This window comes from Triturus cristatus, chromosome 7, assembly GCF_964204655.1.
Source record: "Triturus cristatus chromosome 7, aTriCri1.1, whole genome shotgun sequence".
Classification (NCBI taxonomy): Eukaryota; Metazoa; Chordata; class Amphibia; order Caudata; family Salamandridae; genus Triturus; species Triturus cristatus.
In genome coordinates, this window is record NC_140590.1 from 1751522650 (window position 1) to 1751547241 (window position 24592).

Consider the following 24592-nt stretch of genomic DNA (forward strand, 5'->3'; position numbering starts at 1 on the left):
GCGACATCCTCATACTTGGGCGGTCAAAAGAGTTGTCTAAGGCCAGAGCCATGCACATGGAGCCAAAGCCGGTGGTCGCAATCAAGACAGAGCCAGTGTGCGCCCTCAAGATCGGCGCCGCCGAGAACCACACAAAGCAACCCCAGCGGGGAAACCCAAGACTGGCGCAAGCCCCCCCCGGCCGCGCCTGCGTGTGGTGTGGAGGCGCGACACCCCACAGAGGAGCGTGCCCGGCACAAGGCAAAGTATGCAGCGCGTGTGAGAAAGCCAACCACTTCGCAAGTGTATGTCTGTCGGCACCCAAGAAGAAACAGAGTGGCCCACCCAGGAGGGTAAAACAGGTAGAGCCACTACCCAGTACAGCCACCAGCAGCGACATGGATGATGATGAAGCGGATGTGGCCTCCGTCCATGTCATGAGAGTGCTTCACACTCTGGCAGCTACACCATCCGCAGAACCCATGTGCACGGTCAACGTACGAGACCAAGCAGTGGCGGCTTTGATCGACACAGGTGCATCAATCAACCTGATGGCCCCCAGCGTGTACCGGACGCTAGAAAATGCCCCGACACTCCATCCCACGAGGGTACAAGTATACGCATACGGCACCAGTCGCCCACTCCGCCTGTGCGGGATGTTCCGGACGGATCTGTCCCACGACACCACTCGCCTGCAAACCAAGATCTATGTGTCGCAAGAGGGATCGGGATTCTTGCTTGGTTGCCGAACAGCCCAAGACCTCGGGCTGATCCATTTCGCGCTCACAGTCCAAGCCCGCAGCCTCGACCATCTGGTTCTAAAACACACATCTCTATTCGAAGGGATCGGCTGTTTGAAGGGACCCGCCATCCACCTCCACATAGACAAGTCGGTCGCCCCGGTAGCCCTCCGCAACCGGCGCATTGCGTTCCACCTACGACCCAAAGTTGAAGCAGAGCTGAGGGTACTCGAGCGAGCTGGAATCATTGAGAGGGTAAGCGGGCCCACCCCGTGGGTGTCACCCACCGTGGTGGCCAAGAAGCCGAAACAGCCCGATGCCGTGCGAATCTGCGTGGACATGCGCATCCCTAACCTCGCTATCAAGCGCGAGCGCCACCTGACACCAACCATAGACGAAATAGTCGGAGAGCTGTATGGCTCAAAGTGGTTCTCAAAGATGGACCTGAGGTCTGGATACCACCAGATTCCCCTACACCCTGATTTGCGCCCGATTACCACTTTCTCCACGCATGCAGGCCTCTGGCGTTACACCCGGCTCAATTTTGGAATATCGAGTGCGGCGGAGGTGTTTCAAAATATCATCCAGAACGTACTACAAGGGCTCGAGGGAGTTCTAAATGTCAGTGATGACATTTTGGTCCACACACCAACCTTGGACGAGCACATCCAACGCCTCCAGGCAGTGTTCACCTGGCTTCAAGAGCAAGGATTGACCCTCCACCGAGAAAAATGCGACTTCCTACGCAAGGACATCAGCTATTTTGGCTACAGGTTTTCGGACCAAGGAATCGGCCCGGACCCAGAAAAGGTCAAGGATATTCACGCAGCCCCCGCCCCCATGTCGGTGACAGCAGTCCACAGCTTCCTCGGGATGGTCACCTACTGCGGGAGGTTCATCAAGGATCTGTCTGACCTCACCGGCCCCCTCCGGGACCTCACAAAAGCGGCTGCCACCTGGGAGTGGGGTCCGGCACAGCAAGAGGCATTCCAAAGGACCAAAGCCACACTCTCAGGCGACACAACCTTGGCCTACTTCGATCCCCGCAGCGAAACACAACTTGAGGTGGATGCCAGCCCGACAGGCCTGGGGGCCGTGCTAACCCAACAACAAGCATGCGGAGAATGGGCCCCCATCGCATATGCGAGCAGAACCCTCACACCAACGGAACAGCGGTACTCGCAGATTGAACGAGAGGCCATCGCCATCCTGTGGGGGTGCTGGCACTTCCACATTTACCTGTATGGACACCCTTTTGTGGTCATCACTGATCACAACCTCTAGTCCCGCTGTTCCAAGGTTCCTCCACACGTCCTCCTCCTCGGATCGAAAAATGGGTGCTCCAGCTCCAGGAATTCCAGCTCACGGTGGAGTATCGGCCGGGTACCCGGAACCCTGCCGACTTTTTGTCGAGGCACGCACGTCCTGCCACTGCCTCGGAAGCTGCAGAAGCCGCGGCCACGGAGGAGTATGTCAGGATGATCGTGGAAAGGTCACGGCCGCTACCGATCTCTTTGGAGGAAGTGGCGCGAGCCACCAAAGATGACGACTGCCTACAGATCGCCATCCAAGCCGTCACATCAGGCAACTGGAAACCACTCCAAAGCCCATCGTCGTTCCGCACACCTGGTGCCCAAGCAACACTTAAGGCACTCCATCAAGTCCGGAACTAACTGTCCGTATCTCCGGAAGGATGCCTCCTGAGAGGGCCCCGTCTGGTGCTACCTGACTGCCTCACCCAACAGGCAGCCCTCCTGGCGCATGGCACGCACCAAGGCATCGTAAAGTCAAAGAACCGCCTTCGAAGCAAGCTCTGGTTCCCTGGCCTCGACAAAATGGTGGAAACAATCGTCCAGCGATGTCCAGTGTGTTTAGCGATCAGCCTACCCAACCCTCCAGCGCCAATAATCACCGAGGAAGGACCAACGTCTCCATGGGTGTGAGCCAGCGCAGATTTCGGCAGTCTCCCCGGGGGAAAGTACATGCTGGTGGTGGTGGACGACTTCTCGCGATACCCCAAAGTGGAATTCCTGTCCTCGACAGCCGCATCTGAGGTAGTTCCCAAGTTGGAAAAGATAATCGTCACCCACGGCCTAATTGGGGAGCTGCGCACGGACAATGGTCCCCCGTTCAATGGCGCCGAGCTAGCAGAGTACCTGCAGTCCCACCGTATCAAGCCCCGACGCATAACCCCGAGGTGGCCTCAAGCTAACGGGGAAGTCGAGAGACTAATGAGAACCCTAAACAAGACCATTCAGATCACACTGGCGGACGGCCAGGGCATAGAGTTAGCCCTCTATCAATTTCTACGCGAGTAGGTTGACGCCCCACTGCACCACGAGGGTCCCTCCAAGCCGCCTCTGTTTTGGCAGAACAGTCACCGACACTATCCCACACCATCCCAGGTGGGCGTCAGCACCGACCCCGCCTAACCGGTCCATGGAACACAGGACAAAAACCAACCGCGAAGCATCCTGGAAGAGAAGAGCTGCCGACAGCCCCATCCAAGTTGGAGACCGAGTGCTTGTGAAAGACCACCACCCAGGGGGAAAGTTCCGCCTGCCCTTCGAGCTAGACCCCTGGACGGTCACGACGATCAATGGAACACTGATCACGGCAGTCAGGAATGGAGAAGAGGTCACAAGAAATGTGTCATTCTTTAAGAAAGTCCCAGATGAAGGAGAGGAAGAGTTTCCCGAGCCAGAAGGCTACCGGCCAGCGGCACCCCCGGGTCCTCGAGAGGCCACGGAAGAAGAGACGGCCGCGGAAGGAGAGACTCCACACAGAACTGAAAACGCGGAGAACGCCTCGACCACACCAGCCCAAGGAGACCGGGAGTCGCAAGGGACACAGAGCCGCCCCAGCGCGGCGGGTACAGACTGTTCGGAGGACATGTTTCCAACCCCTCCAGAAGGGCGCAGCCAGAGCAGGTACCACCTACGCCCATGTCCGCAGCCATCCCAGAGGTACCGAGACTTTGTGGCCCGCTGTCAACTCCCGATGTGGAAGTAAGCTGCACCTCTGCCAAGACCAAGTAAGACTGTTCTTTTTGTTTGTTCAGGAAACCTGCAGAGACTGAGTTTGAGACTTTAAAGATGTTTTGTCGCTAGGCCTTACGTTTGTTTAGTTTTTGCATTTGTGGGTAAAGGAGGAATGTAGTGTTTGCCAAGTGGACCCGACCACTGTCACGGGGGTCCCTGGCAATAGTGAAAGGAGTTTCCCCTTATGTGCGTGCACTCCGTGGACATGCCCGACGTCCACACGGGAGGCACGTGATGAAAAGAATAAAGAGCCCGGAGTGCTGGGCGTGGCAAGCATTGTACTGGCCACTACAAGAGAGCACGTGTGGTGTCCCCATTTATTCCTAGGCCCTGGGCCACGATACGACAGTCTCTTCCCCATCTCCTTGCAGCTGAACCTCACAGTCCTTGAGAGTGACATAGCTCTGCTTTGAGAACCGACAGGGGCGTACCACAGGCCCCAGCAGCCCCTGCTGCGCAGGTGGCCCCCAAGCCTTCAGGGGCCACCAGCCTTCAAGGGGGCCCCATTCACCCCAAGACCAATGAATATCTGTGAGATATTGGAAACTTGAGAGCATGTAAGTCAACTAACCAAAGTGCCAGGGGTAGTAGAAGTGACATAAAATGTCATGTAGCCTTTGCTTTCATTCACTTACGCATGCTTACACATACACACATTTACACACTCGATCTCACAAAACACACTCTCACCCGCAAGCATGCACACAACATGAATCTAAAGACATTTTTTACTTACCTCAGCTGTCAGGTGGGTCATATTCCAGCTAATTGTAATCCATTCTTAATTACACTAATAGTGAATAATAAAATATTCACTGTTCGTGTAAGAAAATATTGACAGAAAAGAAGGAAAATGGAGCCCCAACTAACATGCATAAGAAGGAGCAGCCCTTTAGTTCATGCAACGGATCTGACCACTTCTGAGGCCAGGGGTCACAAAGGAAGTGCCAAGGGTCACAAGGGGCAAGCCAGTGGTCGCTACTGAGAACCCTGGTGACTCCTAAATGACATTCCTGCTTGTGACCACCTCTTCACCCAGTCATTTTGAGTAATGCCCCTGAGAACCAGAAAAACAATCACTCTGCATCCTTTAACTTGAAACACGCTCATTGGACCAGAAGCAGACTGATTGTATATGACTGAGTCTACACTGAGGTGGCATGGGGTGCAAAATAACAATGGACTGGGATGCGCCACCGAATAATTATCAGAAGTTGAGATTCATTCAAGCATTCCATCCATCCATGTGATCATGAAAGTGTGACAGCACAGGCTGGGAATTTGCACAATATTACGAGAACATATATTTGGAGAACATATTTATGTTTATGGTAGGTTGGTTTGAAGACAAGTAATCTGGATTATTCGAGATTCTTGGGGCAATTATTCTATTGCTAATTTTTCCATTAATAAATATATACTTTGTGTCATATTTTAATGACCCACTTACCCCAAACGCCACATCCTACAAGAGCCAGGACCAGCAGGAGCGTCAGCGCGACAAATATCCACAGGGCTAATCTCTGGAAACGGGGAACTTGGGAATCAGCTGCAAAAGGCAATGAAAAAACATATTCCATGAATCATCCACAATTGTGCACAATTTCAACCATTGTGGTTACATTTTCAGGTAATGAAGGGGCATATTCTCAAGGAGTCATCGCTGAGTAATCGGCACTTTATCGCAGCCAAAGTCACGATAAAACGAAAACCCTATTCACCAGCAGGTGATAACGGCCCATATCACCAGTTTACCCGCGATATCAGCCGCAAAAAACATTGCCACAGATGACCCCGGCAACTATCGCTAATGAGATGCAGAGTAGGCGTTCCCGTGCCAAAAGCCGCGACAACACCACTCCGCAACATTCTCAATGACCAGCCAGATCTGCGAAAAGACCACAAAATGCGCGATAAGGCACGTTAGCAACAGGAAACTATCACCTGCTCTGACCTGGTGCAAAGTCAGACAGCAGCCGGCACCACAAAAGAGAGCCCAGCCCAGAGCTACACCTGAAGGGCAACAGATGATATGGAGCAACTGATCATGAGGCCCGGACACCCAAGAGGGCCACAACACCCACCACCACCACCACCCCCAGGACCACCCCCCACCCCCCGGACCCTCACCGCCCCCCCCCCCCGGACCAACACTGAGGCAGCACAGGCAAAGACAGCGACCCCCTGAAAATGCACCATTCCCACACACCCATCACCAGAGAATGACATTACACACCACAGGCTCAAAGGGACAACCAACATCTCACCTCAGACAAAGCCACTGGCTGTGCTGCACCTGTTGGCCTCTGGTACCTACCAACCAACAACTGCCAGAGTTGGAGGAGCCCCATCAAAGTTCCCCAAACCTGTCCTGGATGCCATCATCAGCTTGGTACCCCAGTACCTATTCTAATCCCACACTGCGCAGGAACAGCTGGAGACCAAGCAAGGCGTCTACGCCATAGCTGACTTCCCGCACTTTGTGGGTGCAATTTACTGCACACGTGTCCTACTGGTGCTCCCTGGCAACACTGCACACAATAACTGCAACAGAAAGCACACGCATCCCATCAATGTGCAGGCCATAGCAATCCCTCGGGAAATCCACACCAACGTGGACTACAACCACCCAGGCAGTGTGCATGATTCTGACATCTCCCGACTGTCCATCAGCAACCAGTGCTACCCGGATGGCACCTAAGGAAATGCACTGCTCGTTGGCAAGTACCAAATGAACACAACTCACACCTCAACTCCACAAACATGCAACACACAACACTGGGAATGCACACGTTACAAACTCACATACAACATGCCAAAAAACATGCCCACTCACGAGACACGACAGCACAACTTACTGTGGCAACCTGGGCCAGCCATGTACATGAGCCATCAACGTCTTGGCACATCAGCCACACAAAAGCTGAATGTGGGGAGAGGTGGGAACCAGGCATGTGCGAAGGAGGCAAGTGACCCATGAATGAGAATGTACCCATTGCCAAGTGTGGCGTGGATGTTATGGCCAGACTGCAGTATGCAGACCACACACATATCCATGTTAACATACACTGCTGGTGTATAGAGTACAGTGGACAGTGGACGCAACCATGTCACCCCAGCCACCGGGGAAGCTCGCAGAAATGTAGCTTAGACGTCCCCCCCATAAACGTGAGTGGAGTGGGCTGGCCCGGCGTACGCCAGGCCAGCATAGGGGTGTGAATAAAAAGCACATAGCTCTGGGCGTGGTCCTCTGCCGGAATTCCCAGCTTCTCTGCCAGGGCGGCGCCCCTCAGCCCACCACGAGCCCGACACCGTGAGCGGTGAGGCCTGCGATCCTGTGCGCCTGCATCACCCCAGGTAGCTGGTTCCCGAACTCGACTTGCCCGCCCGTGCGCACCCAGGCCTCACTACTCACCTGCCGACACCGGCGTGTGTCAAAGAGGGCCCACCACGTGCTGGTGCAAGCTCCAAGCCCCAGGTACGTGAACCTGGCAACCTGCTATGACCATCACGGCCTCCACGAGCAAGGCCCGCAGCACTCCTTTCTCGTTGACCTACTCTACCGGCATACACAGCAGACTAGTAGGTCCCACATTTGTAACTGAGTCTTGATTACACTATGTCAGAGAACTTCATTTATAGTAGATTTGATATCACTATACTCCCTTCAATGTGGTGCCGGCAAGTCTTAGTAGTGTATCACAACCACAAGATTCTGTGGGCCCACGTGGACTACTGTCCTCGGCAAAGTGAGCCAACGACACATGGCTATGGGCAACTCTTGACAGCTGCCTCCAGCCTACACTGCGGTTGACCAGGTCACACAGTTGGAACTGAGTCTTGATTTAGCAATGGCCGAGTTCATAACATTGTACCGGCATCATCTCAGACTGCAACCCCTCTCAGCCATGGTGCCACGAAGTCTGTTCACCGTCATTCATGGGCACTCTCTGTTTGAACGTTGGTGGCGGCTGAGTCTATGACTGGTGTTTGTCATCATCCTCATGTAGCTGATACATAAATGGTGGTGAAAACAAGGCTGCAGCATGCCACTCTTCCATTTGCTGCTTCCGGATGGCTTCTGCCCTCTGCATCATGCCCTGGAGGACACACTCCACTGTACCCCACAGCTCTCCCCCACATTCAGCTCGGACATCGATGAGGACCTGCTCAGTCCGTGTGGCCCTACCTCAGTGCACCACAAGTGACCGTCCCGTGGCGGGGTGCCTGTGCCGGCCGCTGTGCATCCGGGGCCACAAACTCTGTGCAGCTCAAGTCATGGACCCTGTCTCTGGGCGTGGTCCTCTACCGGAATTCCCAGCTTCTTTGCCAGGGCGGCGCCCCTCAGCCCGCCACGAGGCCGACACCGTGAGCGGTGAGGCCTGCGATCCTGTGCGCCTGCAGCACCCCAGGCTGCTGGTTCCCGAACTCGACTTGCCCGCCTGTGCGCACCCAGGCCTCACTGCTCACCTGACGACACCGGCGTGTGTCAAAGAGGGCTCACCACGTGCTGGTGCAAGCTCCAAGCCCCAGGTACGTGAATCTGGCAACCTGCTACGACCATCACGGCCTCCACGCGCAAGGCCCGCAGCACTCCTTTCTCGTTGATGTACTCTACCGGCATACACAGCAGACTAGTAGGTCACACATTTGGAACTGAGTCTTGATTACACTATGGCAGAGAACTTCATTTATAGTAGATTTGATATCACTATACTCCCTTCGATGTGGTGCCAGCAAGTCTTAGTAGTGCATCACAACCACAAGATTCTGTGGGCCCACGCGGACTACTGTCCTCGGCCTACGCTGCTCCCGAGGTAGTCACACAATTGGAACTGAGCATCGATGTTTCAATGGCAGAGTACATATCATTGCACACAAGGAGAGGTGTAAGAGAATGACGGGTTGCAGTCAGGAGGGAAAAAGGATCATCGTTACGGAGGTGATCGAACACTACCGACAACTGCCCTGGTGTCACTAACTCTGTGCAAAGTGAGCCAACGACACATGGCTGTGGGCAACTCTTGACAGCTGCCTCCGGCCTACACTGCGGTTGAGTAGGTCACACAGTTGGAACTGAGTCTTGATTTAGCAATGGCTGAGTTCATAACATTGTACCGGCATCATCTCAGACTGCAACCCCTCTCAGCCATGGTGCCACGAAGTCTGTTCACCGTCATTCATGGGCACTCTCTGTTTGAACTTTGGTGGCGGCTGAGTCTATGACTGGTGTTTGTCATCATCCTCATGTAGCTGATACATAAATGGTGGTGAAAACAAGGCTGCAGCATGCCACTCCTCCATTTGCTGCTTCCGGATGGCTTCTGCCCTCTGCATCATGCCCTGGAGGACACTCTCCACTGTCCCCCACAGCCCTCCACCACATTCAGCTCGGACATCGATGAGGACCTGCTCAGTCCGTGTGCCCCTACCTCAGTGCACCGCAAGTGACCGTCCCGTGGCGGGGTGCCTGTGCCGGCCGCTGTGCATCCGGGGCCACAAACTCTGTGCAGCTCAAGTCATGACCCTGTCTGATAGAATATTCGATGGCCTCTGTGACGATGGCCTTGGGATCATCAGCTCCATGTGTCTGTGGCCCTGCGCAGTCCCCTGCCTCCGGCCTCAACTGCTGCCCACCAGGGCTCACACATCAAATCGAGTCCTGACCGGCCCGGATGTCGCATCACCGCAGGAGGCATACACCACCACTGCCAGGACCAAATCCAACCGACAACTGCCAGTGTCGAAATGGTCGTACTGGCAGACTGAAAGAGATACTCACACCTGTCGTGGATACCATCTTCTGCCTGATCCCCTGATCAGCACTCCAGGTGCCACTGACTCAGTGCAGCATGAATCAACGCCCATTACTGCTTTGGTTATGTGCTGTGGAGAGCTCACGCTGCAATGTCATCTCAGGCAGTGTGGGAGACCTGGGACAATGATGAGGAAGATGATGCAGGTGTGACACCCCCCCCCCCCCCCCCCCCCCACTGCAGCTGCATCAGGAATGTCCCAAAGGGAAGCAATCCTAGACAATTTGTTCACAAGAGCACGCTCCGCTCTAGTACCCCAACCTCAGTGCACTGCAGCTCATGGACACTTCTGTTTGCTCATTGTGTGACCTCTGGACTTGCTCCGGCTACCTTCATGATGCTCCGCAGTTGTCTCTGTAATGCTGGTGTTTTCTGTTTCAGTATTCATAGTGTTCACTGTTGTATTTATTGCCAGCACCAGCAACTCCCTGAGGGCTGGCTTACACTCACCCCACACACATCCAGCACAGGTGTCACTGTACATGTGACCCTGCCAATAAAGGGGCCGGGAGCACATGCCCGTAGCCAGTTGCAAAAACTATCTGCGTGTGTCCGTATGGTCATGATGTGTGCATGAGGGCCCCGGCCCCTGCAACATTACATTGTTCTGTGTACAGCGGACACAAACCATGTCATCGCAGGCAACGGGTTAGAGCTCGGAGATGTAGCTTTCTAGTCAGCCACTCGATGCATAGGATGCTTGTACTGGGCCGTTGTAAGGAGGACCAGCGTTGGTGTGTGGATGGTAATTCCGGGTCTATGGGCGTATGGGCGTAGTTCAGTACAGAAAATGTGCACATGCATGTGTCTCTGTCGCAGTGTGGGTCTCCTTTGTGGGGTGTAGGTGGTCCCTGATGGGACTTCGACATCCTGTATATGATGTAGTTTAGCTTCCATGAGCTCTGAGCCCACCCGCACCTGTTCGGACACCTCCTTTTGGCATTCTGACACCTGGAATTGGAATGCGATGTGTGCCTCTGTGAAGTCTTAGGAGGCAGCCGTGGTGGCGGGTGTTTCTGCTGTGTGGTCTGTGCAGGGGCTGGGGTCTCCTCTATGTAGCTTGGCTGCCCTGCTCCTGGGGGTGGGTTGCTGGAGATGTCCATGAGCTGTTGTAGGCCGTCGATGTTGAAGGTGTGGTGGTCATCTCCAGCATCACTGATGGGTTGTCTGGTCTGCCCTGCTGGAGGTGCTGTTTGTCCATCTGCAATGTAAAGTGGAGATGCATGTTGACATTGTGTTGACATTTATGAGGGCGCATTGTTCTTGTTGACATGCAGACTGTGTGACAATGTACATTGTGACTGTTTGGGCGGTGCTGGCAATTTGAGGGGGGACAGTGGACATTTGGACTATGTGACGGATGTGAGGTTGTACACATACATATGCATCTCACAGTTCCCTCCTCTGTCCAATGTGATTGGCCTATTTCTGCACATGAGCGGACCCAATTGTGTCCCCTGTTCTGCAGGGTCGGTGTTTCACTTTGTGCCACATTGTCGTGGGATGTGCTATGATTGCTATGTGTGTGTGCTGCAGTGTGCTACGGGGATGAGAGACATGATCCTGGGTAATTGTGGGTGTGCAGTGTGCTACACATCGTTGTGCATGTGTGCCATTGTGCCCGTCTCCCCACGACCCCCCAGTCCCTGATCGTTACTCACACTGTTGTTGTTGTGTCTGGTCCTCCCGAGCTGTGTCCGGACTCACGATTCCTTGCACCGTCTCCACACTGATGACTGCGGCCTCCATTTCTTCCAGCTCCTCCTGTGGCGCAGGACTCCCACCTCCTGTCGCCGTTGCTGCCTTTCTGTTGGCAGCGGCTTTGTGCCTGGTTTAGGTTTTCACATTATGCCGGTGCCGCTTGGCCTCCTCTATTGGCCTCCACGACACTCCGACTGCATTCAAGGTAGTCTAATTGTGGGTCAGTTGATGGTAGTGTTCTGTCACCTCTGTGACGCTGATATGGTTTTCCTGCGGACTGCACCCCGTCTTCTTCTCCCTCTTCTCCTTGGCCTTCTCCAACCCCGTTGTTCCTTGCTGGTGGTCAGTGGGGCTTGTGGGGTTCGCGTTGGCCTCCGCGCTCGGTCAGGGTGCATCCATGTTGCTCCGCACATTGCATTGTTTCTGGTGTGTTTTTTTTGTAGCTTTTATGGTGCATTTTCCCACAGACGCGTGGGATTTGCAGGCCTGTCGCTGGTTTTCGCTGCTTTTTGTATCGCGATTGGCCTCATTGCAACGTTTTTTACGTTCGTGTTTCGCATTTTTGAGGCGTCACTTTGATTTTGACATTTGACGCGTTATCTGGTGACTATCGCATGGTACCGCCATGTTGTGAATACCTAGTTAACACGGCTTAATTTTCCCAGGATAGACTGCGATGTTGAGTGTTGCGTTAAGTTACTTTTACGATGGTTATCACACATTCTTGAGAATATCCCCCGAAGATGTGAAGAGCTCCAGCTATAGTCAGAGATGTCGAGTGACTCATTAATTTGCCACACTTGTAATACCGTGTGCCCATATACTCCCAGCTGGTCACAAAGGCTATATTCTGCACTATTGTCAAATATCTCTTAAATTTGCAATGGGTCTTGTATTTCTTAGATGTAAAACAAAATAAACACCTGAACAATTTCTTTCCTAAAAGCCAGTCTCTTTGTTCAGTGTCATGGTGTTTCAGGAGCTGCACAGGATTATCCAGAGATGTTGACTCAATCAACAGTTTGTCACACTTACCACGAAGGCTAAAGTCGGCACTATTCTCAAATGCCCCTCAAAGCTAGTCAGTGGTAAATAAATGATGTGGCACATTTATCAAATGTTCACACAGCGCAGCGAAGCAAGGTACCTTGCTGTGCTGCGTGAAAGAGCAGGAATGCGCTGTATTTTAATTACACATCGTATTCTTGTTCTTTCATCGCGCTGGTGCCCTTTGGACTGCCTGGCGCCAACCCAGGTACCCTTACGTCGTGGTGCAAGTGTGCCTGTGTTGCAGTTAGGATTGTTTTTGTGCAGGTAGGGGCACCTTTTGTGCAGGTAGGGGCACCTTTTGTGCAGGTAGGGGCACCTTCCTGTACAGAAACCAATCCTCAGAGGCATTTTCATCTCTCTAAGTAAGCTGCAGAATGCAGCACCCTGAGAAGGAGGAAACAATGAGGATAAATAAAGATATTTCTCCTCTTTGCGCCTCCCCTGGGGAAGCATACCATTTTGACGCATTCCCAGGGTTACTAGTGTTGGTAACACTGGGAATGCACCAATATCCACGGGTGGGTAAGTGGGAACACCCACGCCCCACCCTCGGAACGTCCCCCTGTGGCCAAGTAACGCAAGGCAGTGATATGCGCTGTGTTGCGTTACTCTAGATATATCAAGCCACGCAGGGCCACGCAAGGTGGCCGGCATGCCTTGATAAATCCTACTTCAGTTTTGTGTTGTCCTTGTGCTCCCCTTGTGTGGTGCAAGAATGACACAACTCATTGATAAATATGCCCCTTTATCCTCAATAACTGCTTTTCGTAAACCCGACCTCTTTGTTCAACGCCCTGTAGTCAGGCGCTGCATGGGGTAATCCATCTGCTGCGGGACCTGTGTATCTTGTTCCAGCTTCTCATCTAAGTGAGCGGCCACAGTCTTTTCCAGCGACCATGTGTGGTGTTGCGGTCTAGTCCGCGGCTCGCACGACGTGCGACGTCACCGGACTTCCGGCGGCGGCCATCTTAGATTCGGCACTAGCGCGCCGATTCAAAAGGGGATCGGAGCTCCGTACCGGCGCTCCTGCTGATGATTATATTTCGTAATAAATACCCCTCGACTCCACCACCACGACTCCTGTATTCTGTGGGGGACATCACATGGTGTAAGGGGCACTACATTACAATGGCGACGAGGAGGAGAAACGGCCCTGCACTGCCTCCAGGGTGAGTGCCACGTGGTGAGCACGCTGTCTACACCCACGGTCATCAACCCAAACCGGCAGGAGCGCGGCAGTGTCACGGAGAACGGCAGAGGGCGTGCATCAGGACAGGAGGGTCCCATCCGAGCCTGGTTCAGGACAGCAGCAGCCCGGCGGTAAGGAACAGCGCCAGGGAGAGTGCACGTGGCCAGGCAACTCCACGCACCGTGGCGGGGGTCACAGGAAGACACGCGGGAAGCGGAAAATCCGACCGAGACGACGACCCAGGCGAAGGGAGCTCCGACGGCGCCGTAGCGTCGAGAAGTTCGAGCCCAAGGACGCGGCGGACGGAGGCGGGGAGTAAGATGAGTGCCACATCGACCGGGTTGCCGAACCCAGTACCCTTCCTAACGAAGGCGGGGGTCCCGGAGATGCCGTGGGAGGACTGGAAGCGGTATTTCTTGAATTACCTGTTCGCTTTAGAGGAGGAAGGCGGCGCAGTGTTCTCGAGCACACGCAGGAAGAGGATACTCTTACACCACTTGGGCCCAGCAGGTCAGAGAGTGTACGACGATCTGGTGAAGGTAGTGCGGCCCACGGACGACGACGATGTGTTTCAGCATGCGATCGCCGATATGGATGCCCACTACCGCCCGACCGTGTGCGTAGCTGTCGACAGATACAACTTCTACCACAGAGTGCAACATAAAGGAGAAACGATCGACCAGTATGTGGCGGCATTACAGAAGCTGGCCCTAACGTGCAAATTTGGGACCTTCCAGGAAGAGTTGATCAGGGACCAAATAGTAATGCATGCGGTGAACACGTCCATCCAAGACAAGCTGTGGGCCAATGGCGACGAACCCCTCAAGACAGTGGTGGCCATGGTAAAGAAAGCCGAATTGTCCAAGAGGTGTGCAGAGGTGGCGAAGAAAGACCGTCTCCCAGAACAAGCGGTGTGCAGGATAGAGGAACGGAAGAACCGCGAGGGCCAAGCGGCGGCGGAACAACACAGCGCGCGACCATACAGGAAGTCCACGGCCAAGGGCGTGAAACAGCAAGTACAGGGACAAGGGAGCACCAACACGTGCTACAGATGCGGCAGCAATAGACACGCCGCCAACGACAAAGGGTGCCCAGCGTTCCGGGCCAAACGCACGTACTGTGGCTTGATGGGCCATTACGAAAGGGTATGCCGAAGGAAAGCGCTGAGGCAGCAAGTGAAGTACGTGGCACAGGAAACGGGCAAGGAGGAAGAAGCGGAAAGCCAGGAGGACGAAGAAGAGATCCTGATGATAGAGGATCAGATATTAGGGATTGACGGGGCGGTCGACAAGAAACCCAGATGCGACATGAACATCGGAGGAGTGAGAGTCACAATGGTCGCAGACTCGGGTTCCCCCTACACGATCATAAGAAGGAAGATATGGGAGGAGGACTTCGAACCGGTTACAACACACCAACTGCGTCCCACAGACATCCATCCCGTGACATTCACCGGGGAACCCATACTGATGGTCGGGTATTGCCCTCTAACCTTCGAGTTCAAGGGTAGAACATGCGAAGGGAAACTATACGTGGCAGAAAAAGGGCCATCAGTGTTAGGATGGAGGGACCAAGGGAAGCTCGGGATAAAATTGAACCCGGGAGGTCGTGTTCAAGTGCTCATGATGGAGGAAGACACTGGAGTGAGAGCAAGGCAGTGGAAGGAGGAGTTTCCCGAAGTCTTCAGGGATGATATAGGGAAGTTAACCAAATTCACGCACCGAATAAACCTGAAGGAAGGAGCCCGACCGGTGTCACACAAAGTGCGGAACATTCCGTTCCGCACCAGAGAGGCAGTACAAGAGGAACTGCGGAGGCTGGAGGACAACGGGATCATCGAAGCCATCGACAATGCGGAATGGTTGGCCCCCTTAGTAGTGGCACAGAAGCCGAACGGGAAGGTGAGGTTGTGTGTGGACCTCAGGGAGCTCAACAAAAACATCGTTGTGGACAAGTTCCCTCTTCCCCGCATCAACGAGATGCTGGCCAAGACCAAGGGCGCCAAGTGGTTTTCCACGGTAGACTTAACGTCCGCATACCACCAGATCGCACTCCTCAAATCATGCAACCATCTCACATCGTTCATAACGCCGTTTGGGTGCTACAAATTCTTACGGATGCCGTTTGGGCTGGCCTCTGCTGCAGCAGTGTTCCAAAAATTGATGTACCGCCTGTTCAACAAGATGGAGGGAATCCAGTACTTCCAGGACGACATCTTAGTGATGGGAGCCTCCAGGGAAGAACATGACCGGAAGCTGGCGGACGTACTGGCAGTACTCAAGCATAATGGTCTCACAGCCCAGTGGGACAAGTGCAGGTTCGGAATGGAGAGTGTCACGTACCTGGGGCATGAAATCGGCCAGGACGGCATAAAACCCAAGGCGTCAAACGTGGCGGCCATCAGGAACGCACCCACACCATCAAACAAGGAGGAGGTACGGACGTTCTTAGGGAAGGCTGAATTCTACAGCAAGTTCGTATCCCACTTCGCGCCAAAGACACACCACATGAGGTCGATCTTGAAGGACAAGACAGCGTTTGCATGGAAGGAAGAACAACAGCAGGAATTCGAGAGGATGAAGGAGGAAATATGCGGTGCGGTGCCCATTCAAGGATTCGACCCAACCGCTCCCACGATCCTGACCACAGACGCGAGCGACCAAGGCCTAGGCGCAGTACTAACTCAACAGTCAGCACAAGGAGCGGCAGCCACGATCAGCTTCGCATCCCGCACGTTGGCGGACAATGAACGCAAATTCAGCGTGATTGAAAAAGAGATGCTGGCCGTGGTGTGGGCGGTAGAGAGGTTCCGACAGTTCCTGTGGGGAGGCAGATTCCTGTTGCGAACAGATCACAAACCGCTGGTAAAGGTCCTCACGTCCAACGGCCATGAGCACGCAACACCGAGGATCGCAAAAATGACGCTGCGACTCCTCGACTACGTGTACGACGTGGAGTACATACCAGGCACCAGGAACAGAGTAGCAGACTACCTAAGCAGAGCAGCAGCGAAGGAATCGGCAGAGACACAAGGCACAGAAAAGTGGGCAGAGTATGCGGTGGCATTCATGGGCGATCACGAGAAAGCCATCAGCAGGCAAGAGTGGGAAGGAGAGTATGAGGCTGATGAGAAGGTGAAGGCCGTCAAAACGTATGTGACGCATGGGTGGCCGGAGAAGAGGCTACTCGGAGAAGAACTCAAGCAGTACTGGGAAATCAGAGAAGAACTGTCGTTGGGAGACGACCCAGGTTTCCTGTTCCGGGGCAACAAGGTAGTTCCTCCGATGGCGTTGAGACCTAGAGTGGTGGCCTTGGCCCACGAAGCTGGGATGGGGCGTCATCTCGCCCCCACCAGTCGCACTGCTAGAGTTGCGCCACTTTGGCGTTGCTGTAGTCATTGATAATTATCAAAGTACTCGTTGTTTTCAACACATTTTGTTATCTATTCACTTTTCACTCTTATTTCTCAATTTTTCTCCAACTATTTACTTGAATCCACATGCGGAATGTAAATGCCATTTCCCAAACTTCTAATGTTCCATCTGTGCCCATCCGGACCTCTTGAAAGTACACGATTAGAGCAAACTTCATTGAAGGCAGCGTTTATTCAATAAAAACCCAATGCATTTCGGGCAAAGATGCCCTTCTTCAGGGGTCACTGTAAATAATTATAAAACAACATTCACCAATTACTGTTTATCGTTTTGCATCGCTTAATTGCTATATAATTTACAACAATACTACATAGATTTATATCCAACCTTTTCCATCATGAGCCATTTGGGCTTGGCACTTCACCAGTCAGCACGCATTCATGTAAGAAAATGGACAAGTTTTGAAAAGTTCTGAAAAGCCTGGAATACGAGGTGTGCATCCTGTTCTTGTAACTAATGATTCATAACTTGGCCCACGAAGGGCATTTGGGAATCGTGAAAACGAAGGGCAGAGTGAAGGAGGACTACTGGTGGCCAGGGTTGGACCTCGCGGTGGAACGACACGTCAGGGCGTGTGAACAGTGCAGCAATGCAGACAAGACACAAAGGATGCTGCGTCCACCACTGGGACGTTTTGAGTGTCCGGAAAACCCGTGGGAAGAAATCTCAATAGACGTCCTAGGCCCCATACAGGACGCCAGTGGCAACCAGAAGTACCTCACCGTAGTCGTGGACCGGTACTCGAAGTGGCCAGAAATCCATGTAGATGAGAACGCGGAGACAGACACCATCTTAGGATTCCTTACGGACATATTCATCAGGGAAGGAATCCCCAAGGGAATTCTAAGCGGCAACGGCCCGCAGTTCACGTCGACCAAATGGGAGGCCTTCATGGACAGAAATGGGATAACGGTCAGACGCACACCCGTCTATCACCCCGCGGGGAATGGAGCAGTGGAGAGATTCAATAGAGTAATCATGGGGTCGGTGCAAGCGGCAATCGGACAAGGGGCAAGCTGGGAGAAGGAACTTAAGCGTTTGCTATGGGCTTACAGGATAACTCCCTCTTCCACAGGCTACAGCCCGTTCCGAATACTGAGAGGAAGAGAACCATTCACCCGAGACAACGTGGCATGGAAGAGGCTCACCGTGCAGAGCCATTGGTCACCCGCGGTGGTGCGCAAGAACTTGGAGAAGGCGCAAGCCGTGTACGCGAACTACTATGACCAAAGGCACAACACTAAGGAAGTCGCACTAGAAAAAGGAGAGTGGGTTAGGGTGAAGCTCCCAACACCCGGGAGAAAGGGGGACAGCAAATTCACGCCCCCATTCCAAGTTGTGGAACCCTACTCCTCATCGGCCTTACTGAGCGACGGGAAGATATGGGCCCAAGATCGTATGGCAAGATGTACCAAGGCCGAGGAGACAGAGCACAGAACGGAACTGAACAACATGGACAAAACCAGGTCCACACCGGCGACAAAGGGAGTTAGGAGAAGACTGGAAGAAGAAGCGAGAGGCTCTCCTCAAGAGGCCTGGAGACCAAGAGGAGGGGGAGTTGAGACACCAGGACTTAGAGACCAAGAGACAGCGACAGAGACAGAGTTGGGTGGTCCTGAACTCGATGAAGCGAGTGGAGCAGCATCCCCGAGTGGGGGGGGCACCACTCCAACCGCGAGCACAGGAGGTAGGAGAACACGCTGCGGGAGGAGAGTAATGCTGCCACGAAGATTCGAAGAGTTCAGCCTGGACCACAAGTAAGACTGTGCACGTGCGTGGGGGGAACTTGGAACGTTGTGTTATAAAGGAGGGAGATGTGGTGTTGCGGTCTAGTCCGCGGCTCGCACGACGTGCGACGTCACCGGACTTCCGGCGGTGGCCATCTTAGATTCGGCACTAGCGCGCCGATTCAAAAGGGGATCGGAGCTCCGTACCGGCGCTCCTGCTGATGATTATATTTCGTAATAAATACCCCTCGACTCCACCACCACGACTCCTGTATTCTGTGGGGGACATCACATGGTGTAAGGGGCACTACATTACACCATGGAAGAGTCCACACATACTATGAGTTGGACCACCAGGACCATCCCATTTTTAGCAGGTTTGACGCCAGACACAGTACCTTGCCCTCAGTGCCTAGTCGGTTGGTCGCACCGACTCAAGCACAAATGGTGTTTTGCACCCGAATCAGGATCTTACGTCTTCTGCTAATACCTGTATAAAGACACTCCAGATGTTGTGCAGGCCAGAACAGTGGGTAGCTTGCGGTGTTACTGCGCTGTCATCCTTTCTAGTCTGTGGGACCGGTACCCAGGATGGAGTACAGCACCGAGGAAAAGCCACCACCTGCGGTATCAGAACCCGCCCAGAGGTTATCACTGCTCCCAATGAAGGCCAAATCGGTTGGAAGACACACGTGACCCGATTCTCCTTTGCTGTCATAGGCCAAGTAAATCACGTATAGATGCTGCAATGCAAGACGTAGATAAGCAATATTCAGACAGGGAAATGTTCCTAATTTAAATTAAATAGTCTCTCAATCTGGGATGAAGGTTAGGTGAAATTTGGCGTCCATCTGGCATTTTTTGCTGAGTCATTCGCAGGATGATCTCGGATTGCCTTTTCTAGAGGGCACTAACATTGTGTGTTCAGGGACAGTTTAAGGATTTGGGGGGCCCTGGGCCAAACGTATTTTGGGAGGCCCCTTTTGGGAAGAGTTTTGAATTCATGATTCACTTTAAGCTCTTTCATGCAGTCTTTATCCAGATCACTAACAGGCACACTCGTCCAAATTCTAAATGTGTTTACTTCTAATATTCAGGGATAGTGACTTGTGTTTTCAATATTGTAACACAGCAGTAGCTCACTAATATTGCTGCAAATAATCTCAGTGACACCCTCCCATTTCTTTTTTTTTTTTTTTATCTTTTTTTTTATTTAGCCAAAAGTGGGAAAAGAAAAAAAAAAAAAAGGGAGAAAGAGGTTACAAAACATAGCATGATAGCAAGGCAAAATAAGTACAGAAAAAATAAATAAAAAAAAACATACATTTAAGGTCTGTAACACTTAATCCCATTGTACACATAGCGACATACATTCTATTCTGTTTCGGGCGAAGCGACCCCTAGCCTTGGCTAAAGCAACCTCCATCTCATATACCCCTCTTAATTGCAACCAAAACTCTGCGAGCGTTGGAGGTTTTGAATCGATCCATGCCCTAGCAATACATAGCCGACAGCAAGCCATTAAAATGGAAAATAAAGAGGTAGAAATAAAGCCTGAATCCTCCATTATCCCCAAAAGAATCTCTTTCTCAGAGATAATGATGTTACGACCCGACATGTTACATAACTCCTTTGCAATCAGTGACCAAAAGGTAGAGAGTACTGGGCATGTAATAAACATATGCCTAATATCTGCAGCGTACATTGAGCATTTAGGGCAGTGAGTTTTAGGTGTAACATTAGATACCGCCCATTTAGAAATAATTTCGGGCGTATAATACAAAAGAAATAGCATACGATGCTGCTGGAGTTTTAGATTAATAGAGGTGACAGAGGTGTTAATGGTTAAAAGTGACCTGTGCAAATCTGCTGTGGTAATGCTAATACCAAAATGCCGATTTAATTTTTCTACAACCTGAACAGCATCATCGGTTATATCTATAAGTAGGTTTTTATAGATTTTCCCAATGCAGCCCCTACCCTTAAATTGCAAAATTGCCCTTGCAGATTCGCTCAGCGTATTAACAGACAATAAACCTTCCCCGTTGATAAAAAAATCTCTGATTTGCAGAAATTTAAAGAAGGAATGGTGTGGAATCCCGAATTCATCTCTAAGAGAAGAGAATGATCTGAATCCATCCTGATCACACAATTGCCCTAGCTGAAGTATACCACACCGGTGCCAGGTATTCCAAGCAGAGTCCCCAAATAGAGCCCCCAAGCGGGGATTTCCCCTTAGATAAATATTTGCATGTAAATCAGGGATATTGTAGAACTTTGTTATCGCGCCATATCCAAGTAGCGTGTCTCAATACCTTAAAGCGAACACGTTTAAAGTAGTTCGGGTCAAACATCCTAAATAATACGAATTTATACTCTGACGCACAAACTAATAGGTATGCAGGCCACATTTGAGATATTCCAGAACCTTCCATCAGGCTCTGTAAGCGCGTAGCAAAAGCAGACCAGAAGTATAGTTTAAAATCAGGTAGACCGAAGCCCCCCCTTTCGTATGGTAATTTGAGGAATTTAATAGCCCGTCTGGCCCTTTTATACCCCCAAATAAAGCTGCCTATGATGCCATCCAATTTTTTAAAAAGTGCAAGTGGAACCCGCAGAGGAATACTCCTAAATAAATACAAGAATTTTGGAAGGACATTCATCTTAATAATGTTACAGCGCCCCCAAATAGTTAAGGGGAGTTGATGCCACTTACGTAAATCTGAAGCGACTTTCTTCATCAATGGTTCATAGTTGAGTTTTACTATTTCTTCCGTATGGCTATTAAGGCTAACACCCAGGTATGGAGCTTTTTGAGTAACGCCCAGCATGGGTAAATGTGGGGTATGTTCAATATTAGTTATGGTTTGGGTTTCATTAGTATTAAGTTTATACCCTGAAATTAATCCGAATTGCTGTGCTTCCAAAACAATCTCCCTCATCGCTTGAGCCGGTTCTGTTGTAAAGATAGCTATGTCGTCCGCGTAGGCGGTTACCTTTATGTGTACTTCATTGTAAGTAACCGGGATGATGTACTGGTTCCGTAGCAAATGACGAATTAACGGTTCAATGTATATGTCGTAGGTTTGTCTCGGCTATCCAGAAAATCTATGCAAATTCACAGGCTGTTATTAGGCTTAACGGATTGACATCGGATTTAATCTCCATCCAGAGGGGCACCCGGCAGGGGTGTCCTCTTTCACCTTTGCTTTTCGCAATATACATTGAACCGTTAATTCGTCATTTGCTACGGAACCAGTGACACCCTCCCATTTCTTATATGTGAAGTCCTGTTTTGATCTAAAAGAAAGTTTTTTGTATGGATGCTGCATGAAACATAAACACAATATTTCTCTGCAAAATGTCTGAAACAGACTCTCACATACCGCCCACAATAAAAATAAATTAAAGGGAAAATGATATTTAAAATAATCTGTCTCAAGAATTAGTAAAGGTCATCAGGGCAAGACTTTCTGCAGAACAGAGCTGGCTCTCTCAGGGGGCCCCCTGAAAGAGTGGGGTTCTGGGCCAGAGCCCACTTTGCCCATGCCTTAAAACGTCTCTGATGTGTGTTCATAGCAGAGACGAGGAGTGAGTACACGAAAGACACAAGAAACATTGCCAGCGTGTCTAGATTTCTGATGCCATCATCCACCAGAGGCAGAAAAACTAAATGTACCCTTTACCAAATCCTCTGACCCTCTCATCTTACATCTCTCAGAGATGGACAAAGTCAATGGCTGGTGTTCTGAGGGGTTTGCCAAGTATTCATTGTATTTGGTTTTTAGTTTCAGCAGATGTAAGGTACCTAGGATTCCCTGGGGAAGGTTAGTGTTGTGCATGTGACATGCAATTCTAGAGCGTATTACAAGAATCTGGGTGTCCTAGACCACTTTGCAGGTGCACCTGACATTTTTGGGGATAATGGTTGATAGAAGTCAAGGGAATGTGTGGCATTGCATTCGGCTGCGTTTTGTAGCTTAGAGGTAAACCATTAAAGAAGTTTTAGGTTATAAGAGACTAGTGTACTGTTTAGTAAAGAATAATATTGACTATTGGATGGCCATGGGTGGGCATTGAAGTGGGTGGTTGCATGTCTGTATCTCAGACGACACTGCACAAGCTAAGAAGGAAATCTGATTTGTTTGTGAATCCAAGATCTACCACTGATTCGTCAGGATCCATGAGCAGTGACCAATCCAAAAGCCCAAACCTAAGATGAGAGATGTGGCTGGGGGGAATATAGCACGTTACAATGTGTGCTTTTACTACGCGGTATTTCACAATGCGGTCGTTACAACAACTGCATTGTTTAAACGGGATGTCATTACTACGCAAGTCATTACATCGACTTGCAGTAGATGGCACCGTAACATTAGGAATGTATATTTGCTATTCCAACTCCAGCCTACGCAACAGTAGGGAATGTGTTAGAATAGTACACCATACTATTTCTTATGTTAGAGCGCCATCTACTGTAAGTCGATGTAATGACTTGCGTAGTAATGGCATTGCATTGTAACAACGCGGTCGTTGTAAAGGCATCGCGTTCTAATGACTGCGATGTAAGGGTTGTTTCCTGGGTGGGGGACAAGGGGGAGAAGATACTTTGGGGTCTTATTTAGAGTTTTCATGAGGGTAGAACTTAGGAGAGCATCATCCACAAGAGTGTACCATGCAGGGATTGTCTGGACATCACTCTCAGTATCCTTTGTAACTCAGGGCGCAGCTTATGTAGGCTTTTCTTGTGACTGACTGGAGCCAGCAGGGGCATACATAATAGGGATCATTTCATCAAAATTACACATGTAGGTTCTTTACCGCATAAGGAAAAGATTGGGTCATCGTGATGATTACTGGCACACCGGTAAGAAAACCAGTGTGGCTCCATGAGGAATCACAAAACTGTAGCTCCTCTGAGTTCTCCAGAGTTAGCAGGACCTCAGTGAGGTTTACCCTTACACCCCTGCATTAGTTCACCTTATGAAGAACATTTGTTAATGAGTGAAATGGTAGTTGTGATCACTGCTATAAGGGCAAAGCCTGCGGTAATTTATTTCCAGCATAAGGAAACCAAAAAATTGCTTCATGGGAGCAAAGGTCAGCATCACAGTGTAAAACTCCATCTCAGGGAGCAGTGCCCCCATGTGATGAGAAGCAGGAGTGGCGGGAGTTAACCCATCTACCTTACTGGAGCACTGCATGTGGTACTCACCCCCCCCCCCTTCTTTTAACTGCTCTATGAGCAGCAGGTGGGTGCTCTGAAGGTCTTTCTTCTGTTACCTGATAGGCCACTCTTAGAAGAAATGAGGGAAGGAACTAAAGATAAGAAAGATGAGGGTGGATGGAGTCCTGAAGAAAAATGAGAGGTGGATGGAGTCTACAAGAAAGATGAGAGGTGGATGGAGTCTAGAAGAAAGATGAAATGTGGATGGAGTCTAGAAGAAAGATGAAATGTAGATGGAGTCTAGAATAAAGACAAGAGGTGGATAGGGTCTAGAATAAAGAGGAGAGGTGGATGGAGTCTAGAAGAAAATTGAGAGGAAAATGGATTCTAGAAGAGATATGAAAGGTGGATGGGGTCTAGAAAAAGGATGAGAGCTGAATGGAGTCTAGAAGAAATAGGAAAGGTGAATGGAGTCCAGAAGAAATATGAGAGGTTGATGGAGTCGCGAATAAAGAGGAGAGGTGGATGGACTCTAGAAGAAAGACGAGATTTGGATGGAGTGTAGAAGAGAGACGAGAGGTGGATGGAGTGTAGAAGAAAGATGAGAGGTGGGTGGATTCTAGAACAAAGATTAGAGGTAGATGGAGTCTAGAAGAAAGAGGAGATGTGGATGGAGTCTAGAAGAAAGATGAGAGGTGAATGGAGTCTAGGACAAAGAAGAGAGGTGGATGGAGTCTAGTAGAAAGAT

The 24592-nt window shown here is 51.1% G+C and overlaps 1 protein-coding gene across 1 annotated transcript in view; it reads right to left on the minus strand.

Annotated features, from left to right (window-relative positions):
• The window catches only part of LOC146812995 (killer cell lectin-like receptor subfamily B member 1B allele A), a 136711-nt gene that overhangs the window by 102085 nt on the left and 10034 nt on the right, over window positions 1-24592 (minus strand). Inside the window, exon 2 of the mRNA XM_085614664.1 lies at window positions 5211-5309. Coding sequence (XP_085470790.1) covers window positions 5211-5309 — 99 coding nt within the window. The remainder of the gene's footprint in view (window positions 1-5210; window positions 5310-24592) is intronic.